We start from the raw sequence: 14,721 nt of genomic DNA on the forward strand, positions 1-14,721 counted from the left end.
TTTAGTTAATTAAAAAATTATTTTGGATTCCTTATTTTATGACAAGATTCCTAGTACTGTTCATTTGTACCGAATCATCTTTTAATGCATGCATCCATATGGTTTGAATATGACACTCCTAGTATTTATGTAGTTCATTATTCCTGTGCTATTCAAATGGTGCCTCATGTGACCTTTATTTCACACTGTGTCTGTACTACCAAGCTGCAGTGGAAAGTCAAGGCATGCCAAAATGAAAAATAAAGCAAGGATTGTGAATTGCCCGCTTCTCCCTATTTCCTTCCCCCAGACAAGGTTTACCTGAAGCCCCTTGTTAACAGGTCAGCTAACCCAGGAATTGGTTTGCCTTTTTACAGGCTGATTGGTAGTAGTGAAGTGCAAGCCAATTTAAGATATTTTGGATAGTTGGATGCTAAATTACAGGATTTCAAATTGCAGGAGGTGTTCTGTAAAACATGAGCCAAATAGGTTAATCTTATCTAACTTGATAGAACCTACCAGTTTGGGAGGTGTTTTTGGATGTGAAAAAGGTCATAATAAGGAAAAAAATGCTTTTTGCAGTAATGAGACATGGCAATGTCAGTGGGAGCTTCTCCTTAATTATTTTAGGACTCCATTTTGCAAAGAGCACAATAGCCTTGTTCAACCCCAAAACTGAATTTAAACTATATACTGAGGTGCACACCTGAAATCGGGGACGTCATTTTCACTCACATCTATGTTCCTGTTCATAACTTTACTTCTAAGTATGTGAATGAGGGAAAGTCTCGGCAGATCAGACTGTGAAAAGAGGGAGTGACAACACTATGCCCCAGCCAACATTCCTGTGTCTCTGCAGTGACAAGGGTTCAATCTGCTGTTGCTGAGCACAAAATTTGGCCCTCCAAGAACTACCTAGAAAAGGTAGGGGACTACCTGTGTTTTGGTGTACTATGCTCCACTTAAACAGTGATTTGAGTCAATATTCTGATCTTGGTGCTCTGGATTATATAGATACCTCTCTACTAATAGTTGTATGTTAATAAACCTATTGACACAAAGGCACTGCTTACGAGGATTGGCTCCTGTGCTTAAAATTAGGCATAGTTTTAAAGTTTGACTCAGGTTAGTTAGTAGCTGCTGGTCAAAATGAAGCATTTCACCTCCAGACCCACTTTATAAAAAAATCTGGAGAATGAATATCACTGTGATTCTAGCTAGTAATTGGGCCTAACAATCCTCTTTTGTTCCACGGGGACAATATCTTCTGTAAAGCCAGTGCACTGTCAAGTGAGTCTAGCATACCATCTTGTACAAGCTATCATATGAATATCAAGGCTGCCTATCATTAGCCAAATTTGCCCTTCTTACTTTGTAGGTCAAGTGTTGCATTTAAGCATTCAGTAAATAATAGTGGCCTTTGATAATCATATCAAAGACAATGAAAGACTTTACGTTTGTTTCCTTGACCATGTTCTGGGAGAGAAGATAATTGTGACACTGAAATCTATAAAAAAGTTTATAGGGCGTATGTCAAGCTTCATAAAATCCAGTTTCCTTTGGAAGAGAGGGCTGGGAAGAATTGTTTAGAGGCAAGCTGATCTTGGGCCAGCTTTGTGCAAACACTAGAACTGTCAGTAGGACTTCAAGTGCAAAGACAGTATTTTATTTCACTCATAAAGATCATCAAACTAGAACATTTATTATAAAGTATGAGAAAATAATTATGCCAGAAAGGTCAAAATGTGCAGTCACATAACTTACTGGCACTGCTGAGGAAGGTGTAGACTGGCAGCCAAAGTGCAGAGAGCATGGCCCGATGGTAAGGCAGTGCATGAAGTCAGGCGACTGTTTCTCCCCATGGCATCTGAGTTTCTGTGTCACACTGAGGTCTGGGAGGAAAGCCAGGAAGATTTTCTCAAAGGGAAAGGGGATGCAGGAGGTCACCCAGCTTCTGTTGCTTTTGAAAATCAACCCTAAGTGCAGAAAACTCTTATGAAAGAAGGAGAACTAAAAGAGACTTTGTGGGGGACGGACCCAGGGCCTTCACACATTCTTCCTGGCTGCCTCCCTCCAGCATGAGCAGCAGTGACCAGTGAGGGACTTAAAAAAATGGATCACTGCAGGCCTCTCACTAAATCAGGCACTGTTGTAAAAGGTTGCTTATCCCTTCCACTGGGAGTTTTGTAAAGCATACGCACAAATCTCTATTTTGCAAGAGCAAAGTCTTAAATTGCCCCCAATTGCTGTGTCCCAACAGCTCTTTTCTGTTGTGCACCCCCTCAAGGACCAACATTAGCCCTTGGATACTGGAAAAACAGGTTCATTTACCCCACCCAGCTGGGTAATTTCTCCTCACCATACTTTTTAGAAGTGAAATATGTGATAATCTGAACGAATTCACACACAACTTCCTCGCGAATTAGAGCCTCTGGCTTCTGCAGTCATTCCTCTGCAAATGCCTCAGAGGATTATCCTGGATTCAATATTCTGAACAAATAAACACCTACAAACAGGAATACACATTTCAAGTTTTAATTAAAAGGCCTTTTTTTGGATGGCAGTATGTGATTTATTATAATAAGCACATTCTCCCTTGAAAGCTTGTTTTAATTTTTTTCTTTTTCTCTCTCTTTTTTCCTTTCCGCTTGCCCTGCAAGCTGTTCTGTCTTGATGGAACAGTTTAAGTGTCAACATAATAAAGGATGAGAGAGAGAGAGAGACAGTGGCTGTGAAAACCAGTTGCAAACAGAACTGTCATTGCATACATCAGTTCAAATCAACTTCTATTAGGGGACCTGAAAAGAAGTACAGCCTATTACATACCTGCCTACAGTAAAGCTATGATGCGTCCTACTGATATATTTGCTGCTGAGTACTGTTACTGGGCAAGATGGGCCACAAATCACATTAACTAAGACAATTCTACCATTCCTAGATCCTTATACATCTATCACTTCTTGCCCAGTAATCCTTCAGAAGGGAATCACTGTCTATAAGAAAGTTCTTGTTTGTGACTATTCTTTCAAGCTGAAAATGGATGGTAATTGACGATCATTGAAAACAGATTTAAGAATATATTGAACAGCTTGCATGAAACAGGAATGCCCATACCAGGCATTGCATTTTTTTTCAAGTTCATGGAGATGAAAATTCCAATAGTAAAAAACCCCATGCATTAAAATGCAGGCTCACAGTGGTGAGAAGGTTAGGGGAGGAAGGACAGCTGGGGAAAATCAGAGGTGAAGTACATCTCACTGCCCTCCTTCTCAAGTGGCCCAGAATACAGGGGAAGGAGGTAATGCATTGATCTCACAGTCTGTTCCCCCAAAACCCTCCTGCTGCTCTAAACTGGAGGAGGTGCGAGTGAAGGGTGATTTCTGTGGTCCACCACAATGTTCCTTAAAAAAGCACATGTGAGTGTTCATCTTGTCTATTAGATAGTGATACAAATAGTACAAACACTGGGCAAAAATTTTTATGTACTCTGATACAGCTTCAGAGATAAAAGGATTAAATCCCACTTGTCCTAACATATGTTACTTCAAGGAGTCAGCCTAAAGAATTAACCATTAGGAACAGAAATGTAGTGTACCAGAAGAAAAGAAAATAATTTAACATTTGCCATACCACATCAGCTCCTTTTGGATCATCAATGGTATCGGGTATCTTGCAACCAGTAGTCATAAAGCTGCTCGGAGAGAAGCATCTCGGAAGCCGTAGAATGAGGTACATATTGCTTTCACCGGCAGAGATCAGGATGCAGCCAGAGGCATGAGATTAGCTGAGGCTTCTCCTGACTCCCCTATCTCTCAGCAATAGAGCAATTCCACTCCTTTTAATGTGCACACACAGGGTTTGACTTGACCCTTGGCAAGTTGGCATTCTGCTGGCAGCTTACATGCTCTCCAAAGCTATAGCCTCTCATTTGCTCCATATTTGCCAGTTATTAATTTTGAGCAGCCACTTCAGTCTCATATTATGGGGCAGAGCCAGAGAGACAAATGGCTCTCATTAAGCAAAGTCATTGATTTTTAATGCCAGTCATGATCATCTGCTTTGTCCTCTTGCACAAAACCATGGGCAGAATTACAGTCCACTTTTTGTGCATCATATCTCTTTTACCTGCTTTGGAAAAGGACAAGCTCCCTCTCACCCTCTCTTCTTTCCAGTCTAAGCATCCCTCACTTTTGCCAGCCCCCCAGATCTCCTTCACCAGAGCTGCTGCAAAAGCCTTTGCGTTGTGTGGATGCTGGGAGCGGTGCCAGGAGTGTCAGTGCGTTACAGCAGCAGGTCCTCCCCCCGCCCCAAATCCCAGCTCTGCTCCAGTGCTGCTTGCCCTCACGGGGCACCATGCACACCGTGAAGGCTTGTGCCATCCCCTGCAACGTGCCCTTTGAAATCAAGGCAAACTGGCGCTGAAGCTGGCCTTCTGTGAGAAGTAGTTGGCCATCTGGCTACTTGTGTTAATACCCAGCAGAGCCTGTAACCAGGTAAATGAAAAACCTGTGGGGTTTCATAAGGCTGGAAAAAAATCTGGTTTTGGCAAAGCCAGTCATTAGCCATGTCCTTTGACTTCCTTCCTCCCGTAGCAGCTTTGCAGTGGCTTGCTCGCATCCTTCCCCAACACTGATCATTTGTTAACACGTTCTTAGATGGTCTGCCTGCATTACAGGTGGGATAACCCCTTCCTTATCTTCCCTTAGACCTCATGTTGCTAACAACCCAGTCCTCCCTTTCAAAGTCTTACATACTTCTGCCTACTTCCTTCCTAAGCTGTAAGTCCACTTAATCTCTTTCCAGAGTTTATACCTCAAAAACTTGAATTCTTTCAAGTATTGCAACGGCCGCTTTCTAAATCTCACCATAAAGAACTTGATCTCACACAATACAGGTACAGGAAAGGAAAAAAATGCTAAACAGTAAATGAATACCAAGGGAACCTAATATTTCATTAATGAGAGCTGCTGAGCAGCTTCAAATTTGCTTCTGCCTCCTGGCAGGAATAAGGTCAAAACAAGGACATTTTTTATTCAGGTACCTCACTTGACTGTTGAGTAACCTCAAGCTTGCAGTATTTCTCAGATATTCTCAGATTTTTCTGCTTCTCTGATGTAAGTCTGTTAATTTTTTTATATTATTCTTTATTTACTGCATAGCTGTAAAGCAAGGAAGTAAGGAAGAAATCACACAAGGGGTTGAGACATCTCTTTGCTTATGGTCCAAATACAAAGCTCATTAAGTTGGCCATGTTGGCTCAAACAAAAGGGCCACTCAATCAATCTGTTACCCTGCCTCCAACAACAGCCAGTAGCAGACGCTGAGGGAAAATACATAGGAAAAGGCCCATGTAGCATGCACAGCATGTCCTTCTGCCTATCCATAGTTTAGGAAACTTCAAGAAAAATGTTGGGGATTTATTTTTACTATTGTGAACAATGGTTCTCAATGTATCTTTTTCCACACATATAGAGAAATAATGTTTTAACACCCATTTAATCATTTAACCCAGCATTTAATCATTTTAACCCACTAATATTTTTCACATCTGAACTATCTTGTGAAACTGAGTTCCATAGTCAAAATACGCATTGTCTGAAAAAGCATGTCCTCCTGCCTCACCTAACTGCTGACCCTGGTAACTTCACTTGGATTCTCCTGGTTTGTGCCTTTAAAAATGTAATGAAAACCTCTCCTTTGTTCATCTCCACTTCAGCTCTGTTTCCCTCTGCTGCACGTTATCTAAGCTGAAGAGTCCTCGTCTGTTTAATTGCTCTTTGCAGAGCCCATTACATACCTTTCTCCGTGGCTCATCTAGTTCTGAGTTCACCAAATCTGCATGCAACATGACAAATACAGAGGCACAACAGGCATGCTCAGTGGCATATTCAGTGTTCCCTTCCTAATAATTGCCAAGCCTCTGTTTGCATCCACGACCTCTGCCTCGCGGGAGCTGATGCTGTCCCTGAACTACCCACAGCGGCTCCAGCACTTCTGCCCTGAGCAGTGCTGGCGTGCCGGTGTGGGTACTGGTGGCTGGTTTTCTCCCTACGTGTTACTTTGCATGTGTGGATAAGGAATTTTATGGGTCATCTTTTCAAAGTACTCAATACTTTGAGATCCTTTTGCAATTCTTTATAATACTTCTTCATTTTTATTACCCTGAATAATTTTGTACCATCAGTAAGTTTTGCACCTGCATTCACCTCCCTTTCCTGAGAGATCTGGAAATATACTGAGCAGATCTAGTACTCTCCTTCCACTGTGAAAACTGGCCTTGTCCTTTGTTTCCTATTATAAACAGTTATTGATCTATATCCCAGGACAGTTCACCAAAGCTCTCTGAAACTGAAAAGCACAGCGGCTCATTCATTTCAATCCCCATGTTCCTTAACTCTTTCAGAGACACAGCTTTCCGCAGCAACAACTAGACAACTCTTCCTCAAGACACTATACATATCCTCTTTTCCTTCTTCCAGCTGAGACTACTTAGCTTTATCCTAGCTCCAGCCAGCAGCTCAGTACAGAAGTCTACCAGGGTGACACCCTCCTCTATCTTCATGGAATGTTTTCTTCAATGCTGGCACGTGTCACCTCCTCCATCCCTGGCCTCTCATCCTCTCAGCCAGCAGACTCTCGAAATACTTGGCTGCCTGATGATGGTATTGCAAGTAACTTTTCAGCAATTATACTGTGTTTTCTTTGTTCGGACACAGCATACACCTTTATGGAAGGCATATTCCTGTATCTAACAGCTTGCTTCATTCAGTTGTTTATCTGTGCTGAGCTATTTCTTTTTATTGTATTTGGTTGTGTGTGTATTTTAAGCCTCTAATCAAGTAATTTAAACATTTTCCATAACACCACTGAAGCATTTACCCTGATTGTCTTTTTAATTTCTTTATAGAAAGAAGGCTTATTCTAATACTGCTCTCCTTTTGAAACAAAATGTGCTAGGCTCTTGGCTCTTCCATTTCTACAAGAATATTGAATTTGAAATGTTATAACCAATATAACAGAGTATCTTTGTAACAGTTACATCTTGAACTACCCCTGCTCAGCACTGAAGCAAGATTGGCTTTTACTCTCATTAAGTATCAGGCAAAGTGCTAAAAGAAACCATCATCTATGGTATCTAAAATGTAGTCCCAGCACTGTGCTCCATTATGCAATTTATTCAGCCTTAATTGGAGCAGCTGAAATCTTCAGTTATTATTCTGTTTTCTGCCTTTACAGCCCCTGTGACCTTGTTCAGAGGTGAATGTCACCATCCTGGTCAAGGGGTTGTTTGTATACCTGAATCCTCTGCTCTTCCTACTTGGGCAAGGAATGTCAGGGCACCGAGTTTCTGCAATATTTAATGAAACAGTTAAGCTTTCTGATCCAATGCAATATTTTCTTCTGCATTTGCAGTGGGTATTCTTTTCTCTAGATTGTACCATAATAAAAGGCCATTCAACTGTACAATTTTTCTTAACTGCTGTCATCATACAACGCACTGCAGGTGAGCAAAGGAAAGTTATTACCTGCAGCCACTGCATGAACAAATCCCGCAGTTGATGAATCTAGCACAGAGACTCATGCTGAGCCCTTAGCCTCATCTCTTACCCACCTCTGACCTGGAGAGCATCAGCTTTTTTCCCATCCATTCCACGAACACCAGCCAAGCGTGGCCGGAGCAGACACTGAAAAGTATTGAGTGTGTGCAATGTGGTTACTATCACAGCATCTTTTTGAAATAATGTTAGATTACACAGCAAATGGGGGGGGGGGGGGGGGGGCGGTATTTGGACCCTCTGTTCAAGGATAGGCTGATTTCCCCTGTAAAATGCCACTGCTTAGGCTGGTGAAGGCAGAGCACATAGCTGACCTTGCAGTGACTTCGGGAGCGTGCAGGTTAAATTTCTGCAGCACTGTGTGCACACAGCGTACAAGGTAGCAGCAGTCATTATGAATGGGAGCCCGAACCTAGTTACTGGCTCCCCAAGAAAAAGCCACATCCCCGCCGTAGCTACAGCAGCTGCTGCTTTTTGGCAAATGTACAAATAGTAAAAACAATCCCAGCGAGGTGCTAAAAGCAAAGAATCGATCGTTATCGCTGCTTTAGCTTGGGGAAAGGAATAAACAGACTGTAATAAGTGTCAGATTTCTACAACTGCTCTTTCTCCATGGGGAATAAGACTATCCACTCCTCGCCAGCTAAGCAGAGGTCAGGGCCATGCCAGAGGAAGTAGCTACCATTAGCAGACATGAAGAACAGACGTGGTGTGTTGGTGGGATCTGTCTGAACTAACTAACTGGTTGATACAAGAGCAGCTAACCACTATTGGGGCTGATGCAGATCCTTAAGTATTTTGGTTTCTTAACAGGAAAACAGTATGTTTCAAACCTCCAGATAAATTGTAGTTAGCCTGAAAGGGCCAGTCCGTCCTTGGAAAATGCATGATATTGGAGCTGCCCCAGTGCCACACATTTCAGCTGTGGTGTGAGCCAGCCCCCAGTTCCCGTAATGCTGCTGAAGCTCATCTAGCTCAGGGCTCGCCCAGCCTCGTGGGGATGCCGTGTCAGTGCATGGGACTTGATCCTCCTCGCTCGGTGCCCCTCTGAGCTGCCACTGCAACTTGCTTGAACACAAGAAGATTCTAGAAGAAGCAAATACAGATCAAACTACCCACAGAAAAAGTTTATTCCTGGAGGTTGGCTTATGACCGGCAGAAAGCGGGTTTGAATTCTTTCAAACGTCATTTTAATCCTGTCTAATGTGACTATGAATATTCCCTTTGCCAGTCTCAGTGTATAATCATTTTTCCAGCCGAGCTCAGGGCTGGCTGCCAGGCCATCCTATGGAGATGCTGTGCACGCAGCACCCAGAAGGGCTCCTTTGCATCTCGCTTACTTGCTGCTTTGCATTTCAGCTAGCACTCCCTGTCGTGACATGTTGTATAGGCTGTGACTAACGATACCGGTTTCAACAGCCCTGATGCTGAGGAGGGACAAAATACAACCATGAGATCCCCATCATTGCCAGGGCCTGGCTGTGCTCAGGCACAGGGCTGCTGGCCTGGCAGGGAAAAACACCTGCTCGAGAAGCCAGTTCTCTTCTTCTTTGCTCCCCCCTCGTGTGCAGACACCCCACAGAACATTCCCAGGGCATTTCTTTAGAGCAATGTTTGTCTTGTCAGCAGTGAGTGTGTTAAACTTTGCTGTGATCCAAGTCAGAAAAAAAAGAAAAAAAGCCTCTCTATGGCTGCTGTTAGACACGGCGGCTGTGTTACGACTGTGTGCGCCACTTGACTATGCATAACAGTGTTAGGCTGCTATGCAGTGCGGTCTTGATTCTCCGGAATAAAATCGCCACTCTGCCAGGTCACTCCCACTGTGGGAGTGAAGCTGTTTATATTTTTCCTTACAAATTAAAAAAAAAAAAAAAAAAGAAATCTGTGCCTGCTCCAGAAAACATTATTGAATTCAAATCTGTGGTACAAAGAAATCTAGAGTTTGCTCAAATCTGCTCTGTCGACTCAAGGCTCAGGGGTTTTTTTTCCCCTTTCAGCTGGTCCTTTCTAGTCTCCTTCCACAGCACTTTTTTCTAGCTTTACCAGTACAGGAATCCTACAAGCATTCGAAGGGATATTGCAGCATGATACATACTCACACGTACAGGAGCCTATTTTTAAAATGTAACTTTAAGACTGCCCAGTGCGAGTGTCTTGAGGAAACTCCCGTTTGTTGTTTTGCAGAAACAACATCACAGAGGAGCAATTTATAATGGCCACGTTCAAGGGTCTGAAGACACAGTTCATCCACGTGTACCTCTCTGCTCTTGTGCTGGTCGTCTGCTAACCCACAACCTCTCCACGCAGCAACCTCTTGCTAATGCATTGTGCTTATGAACAAGAGGAAGGTGGAGGGGTTTTTTTCCTGTTTTCTAATAACCAGGAATGGTACAGAAATATAGTGTCTTTTTTTTTTTTCCTTTTTTTTCTCTTACTATAAAGGTGGTTACACAGCTAGCTCTTCATGTCTGAATTTGTTTTTGGGGGCTAGCAACACCAGCATTTAGATCACCTGTGGTGTGTGTGATATGAAAGAGCAAAAAATCAGGCCCTCTCCATTTATACCTCAGCAATCTCATTTATATGGAGCGGCGAGCTGGGATAGCAAACCTGCTTCAGTGTGGCAGGTTGATTTATAAGGTGGCATAAACGCACAGTGCTGCTCTGAGGCTGAAGATTACTTTGGTTTGCTGCCCCACTTCCATTAGTGTTATATCACTTGAGAGTTACTTAGTCAGAGCTCCCTTTCATACAGAGATGTGCAGTCAGAGCTGACTTCCCCGGTTCCGTGCGTGCTGGTGCTGCCTGTCATCGGTGCCACCCACCACTCGCTTGGGCAGGGATGGTGCCGCAGGGTGGTGCTGACTGCTGCACACACTGCTGGCAGAGCGTGGGTGGTCCTCCAGGGCTTGGGCCACCCCCAAACCTAACATCCCTGAATATCGCCTTATTCTTTCAGGTGGGCTCACCTGAATTCATGAACTACCTAAATTTACAGCAAGGAAAGCCACCCTTTCGAAGACAACATCCTTTTTTTTTTTTTTTTTTTCCCTTCTATTTCAGTGTCCTGGCTGGTTCTGAGTGAAATTTTCCCTGGCGGGATCAGAGGACGGGCCATGGCTTTGACATCTAGCATGAACTGGGGTATAAATCTCCTCATCTCCTTGACATTTTTGACTGTAACTGGTAAGATTTCTCTGTGTCCTTCCAAGCTTATATTCTCCTAGTGGGCAAAATGAATCTTTCCTATACAAACAACATTGCTAAAATTGCAGCCGTGATGCCCCAGCAGCCAAATTCGGATCTCCATTTAGGTGCTGTTTGTTAGTGTAACTTCACTGTTTCCACCACATCTTTCTAAGTTTGGGCTAGTAATTACAGCCTCACGGTGCTGGCTATCAGAGCGCCTTGCACATCAACTCCATAGGCTGTGAACCCCAGCTCTTAAAAACACCATTGCCTTAGTAGGTTGAAAACACATAATAGTTAGGATTTAGTCCTGCATCTTCTGAATTCAATGGAAGTTCTGCTCTAGATCAGACCGCAGCTTTTCTGATCAAACATTTTTAAAGACAATCCCATTGAAATCATTCCTTTTCACAGGAAAGTCCTGGCTTTGAGAAAATTTCCTTTAGAAAAAGGTATCTTTGTAAGGTAAAAGTGTTTCATGTTTTAATGTGAGAAAGTGGACTACCATATAGTAACTCATAATATGATGATCAACAAGGGAAAAAGTTAAATGCTGATGTTGAAATTCATTGATTGGCAAATATTTTTTTCTAATTTTATTTCATAAGAAGTTTTGCAAATTTTAGTTTTCAGTCTTATTCTGAGGAAAATATGTGCTGAAAATAAAAATATATAAGGGAACAGAAATTCCAGGTTTTGTTCAACTCTACATTACTCTCCACTGGAGGCAAGCAATCAACCCACAAAAAGTCGAGGTGGTTTTCATCCTGTTAGAAGCATTTTGAGACAGATTCAAAAATGACTGTGATCTGTGACTAAAATAGGTTTTACATTGGCGTTTTCTTTTCTTAAAAAGAAAAAAAAAAAAGAGAGAGAGAGAAAAAGCCCTGAGTACTATCCTGATTAAAACTAGGAAAAATATGCCAGGTCAAACTCATTGTGTCCACACTAGCACTTCAGTGAGATCAAGGGTCCTCTTCAGAAGCAAATCATCCAGTTGTCCCCACTCCCTGCACTTTGGTTTGCATCATAGAACTGCCCTCTGGAACTACACAAGCTTTTGGACAAAACCAAACCGGAAAATTCAGTGAATGCACTCCAGCTGCCAAGACTTGCTCAGTCCTTGGACCAGACTAAAGCTCTTCCTAAGGAAATGTTCCCGAAACCAGATAGTGCATACCTCAGGTCCCCAGCATCAACTGTTTCACCTGAAGATCCCCTCCCATTACTTGTTAATGCACACGTAGCCATTAGTCTGGTCTCAGTTTCAATGAGTGTAAAGCTGCAGTGACTCTATTGGCTTAGCTGGGTCTAATCTGGATTTATGAAAGTGTAACTACAAGCAAATATGCGTTCCTAGTCTACAGCAGAAAGGCAGAATTGGAAATTCTGTCTACAGATGAATACAGGTGGAGGGCACGGTGGCCAGCAGCACCTGCACTGAGGTGTCTGATGCAGAAGATAACTGGCTGGATTAGCAGCTTCAGCTGCAATTTTTAGCTCACGACACAACTGACACGTCTCAACTGTCCAGCTTAGTTTTAGCAGGGAAAAGGGCTAAGGGGGCTGCAGCAGCCTGTTGGGTTTATATATGCTTTACTTCCCAGGGGCTGTAGAGTGCATCCCTCAGCCTGAGGACCTACCTGCCCCTGGACTGTAGGCTCAGAAAACCACTAGTTCTCGGCTGGCCCCATTAGGAGTTCGCTCTTGGATCCCTTTCTGGCGCAGGACTTGCAGTGGAAATGCTGGGAACTGACAGGCAGGGAAGATTAGGTGGAAACAACTGCAACAGTGTGAAAAACGCTTGGTTTTGCTCCATGAAAGAATGTGCAACAAAACCAGACACAGGTGGAAATTTGAGGTGCTTGTGACCCCCGGTGCCTTTGCACAAACCAGTAACAATGGCTACTTACTGTTTCATCTAGAGTGACCACAAGCAAAATAAATCAATAGGTTCATGCTAAATGGGTCAATATGGGCTCATCAGTTTTCTTTCATAAGGAGTATTAGAAAAAGCGAAACCACTCTTCTTTTTCAAATTATGGCCAGGCACAAATAAGTGAGCCAAGAATAACAGCCTAGCTTCTTTCTAACTTTCCTGTGCATTAGGGGCTGTATCCTATAAAAATAATGGCAACAGAAAAAAATTATAATATTTGAAAATTTAAAAAACCCCATGTTTTCTTCCTTTGTAGAGCTCATTGGCTTGTCCTGGGTGTGCTTCATTTACACAATAATGAGCCTAGCATCCCTGGCTTTTGTTATTGTGTTTATACCAGAGACAAAAGGATGCTCTTTGGAGCAAATATCCATGGAACTAGCTAAACAGTAAGTACCGAGCCTGTGACCGCATCCCCCAGGTGCCAGAGGGACAAAGCCTTTCAGTGCCATATGCTAAAAGAAAGGAAACTACGCTGTTTTTTTCTGGAAAAATCAGATTCTCTCAAGGTTTGAGCTTTGTACGTGTTCATCTGAGTGGCCAAGCAAACATTTTGTTGGTGCTGAAAGACTGGCCCTAAAGGGATGGTGGTTTCCAGCACCACTGTGAGAAACACCTGCAGCCAGACCTGGCTCCCCTGCACTTTTGCTGACTGGCATTCCTGGAGAGGAGGGTAACTGTGTTCTCACATTTAGGGCTGTGTGTCTTGGTTTGCATGCAGAAAAAGGGAAGGAAAGAGGCTCTATCGCAAATACTTCAAGGCCCTGTGTGAGTTTTGATAGCTCTTCTAGATGGGCATTTTTTGGTGCATTTACTGAGTCCTGTGGCTCTGTAGACTCTATGAGCTGATACCCAAAAAAGGTTCTTCTAGCATGAGTTTCGTGTCCTCACCTCACCAGATAAAAAGAGTAGAAGAGCAATGAGAGGGAGAGAGTGTTGGTGACGTGAATGCCACGTGCTGGCTCCTTTAATATGACCCATTCTGACTGGTTTTGTGTCTTTGGAGTCTACTTGTCTTTTCTCAACCCCCAGAAGTAGGGTGGCCCTTGGAATTATATACTTTCGACAAAAGTAGCACAGCAATTTGGAGAACAGAATTGAACGGTCTGCTGATACAAATGCTGTTTACTTACAATCTCCAAATGCAGGTGTCATCGACCATAAATTAACTGGCAATTTTTACTGTCATTTTGCTACTGGACCCAGTCTTTTCAGTTGGTTTTGGCCATTAAAAAAAAAACAAACAAAAAACAAAACCCCAAAAACTAAGCAGCCCTGGTGTTTAAAATGCAGCACCCTCCTGGTCTGTGCAAAGAGCTGCTCTACAGCAGCTACTTGCTGTTTTGGGCTCATTTCGGAAGTTATTGGCATAATGAATAAAAGGATAAAGAAATGACAGGGAAAACGATTTAGTAGACCAAATTTTTGCAGGGCTGATGGCTTGAGGTGAGAGTCAGGCCTCACCACAGCTGGTGGCACGCTGCTACAGGGGAGGCAGCATCCCCCGGGCCCTCCGCACACCCAGGCTTGATGGGGAAACGGAGGCTCCTTCACTCTCTCCCTGCCGAGAGCCCGCCAGCAGGCCGCTGCCCGTCGGCAAGACGAGTGACACCCAGAGAAAAAGGCTTGAAGGCACGGGTAGAAATATTCAAACTGAAAATAAGAGACATACTTTTCGACAGCGGAAGTAATTAACGTGTGAACAGCCTAGTGCGATGGGTCATCCTGTATTTTGGGGTTTTTAGATTACCAGAGAATATTTTTTTTTTCTAAAGGGTACGCTGCACCTCAGCCAGGCTTGGAGGAGGTTGTGTACGGGCTAATTAAGAGCAATTATGCCAGTGCAGAAAGCCCGGAGCTAATGGCGCTGCCGGAGCCCCCGGGCTCTCCCTCGCAGCGGTCACTGCCTCCCGGACTGAGAAACTGGCGTTTCTGGTCGTCCCGCCGCGGGCTCCCCCCTCCCTCCCTCCTTCCCCTCTCCTCCCCTCCCTCCCTCCTTCCCTCCCTCCTCTTTAAAGAAAGACGTAAATCCAGCCGGGGCCGCGGCCGGGGCCGGGA

General features: G+C 43.6%; 1 protein-coding gene across 2 annotated transcripts in view; it reads left to right on the forward strand.

Annotated features, from left to right (window-relative positions):
* SLC2A12 (solute carrier family 2 member 12) overlaps positions 1–14,721 on the forward strand; it is a 35,037-nt gene that overhangs the window by 17,176 nt on the left and 3,140 nt on the right. Inside the window, exons 3-4 of one of the 2 annotated variants that reach the window (XM_030023298.2) lie at positions 10,599–10,721; positions 12,920–13,052. The exons of the other annotated variant lie outside the window; for it this stretch is intronic. Of the exons in view, the coding sequence (XP_029879158.1) occupies positions 10,599–10,721; positions 12,920–13,052 (256 nt within the window). The remainder of the gene's footprint in view (positions 1–10,598; positions 10,722–12,919; positions 13,053–14,721) is intronic. 2 annotated transcript variants of the gene reach the window in all.

The sequence above is a fragment of the Aquila chrysaetos genome, chromosome 8 (assembly GCF_900496995.4).
Source record: "Aquila chrysaetos chrysaetos chromosome 8, bAquChr1.4, whole genome shotgun sequence".
In the NCBI taxonomy this organism is placed as follows: Eukaryota; Metazoa; Chordata; class Aves; order Accipitriformes; family Accipitridae; genus Aquila; species Aquila chrysaetos.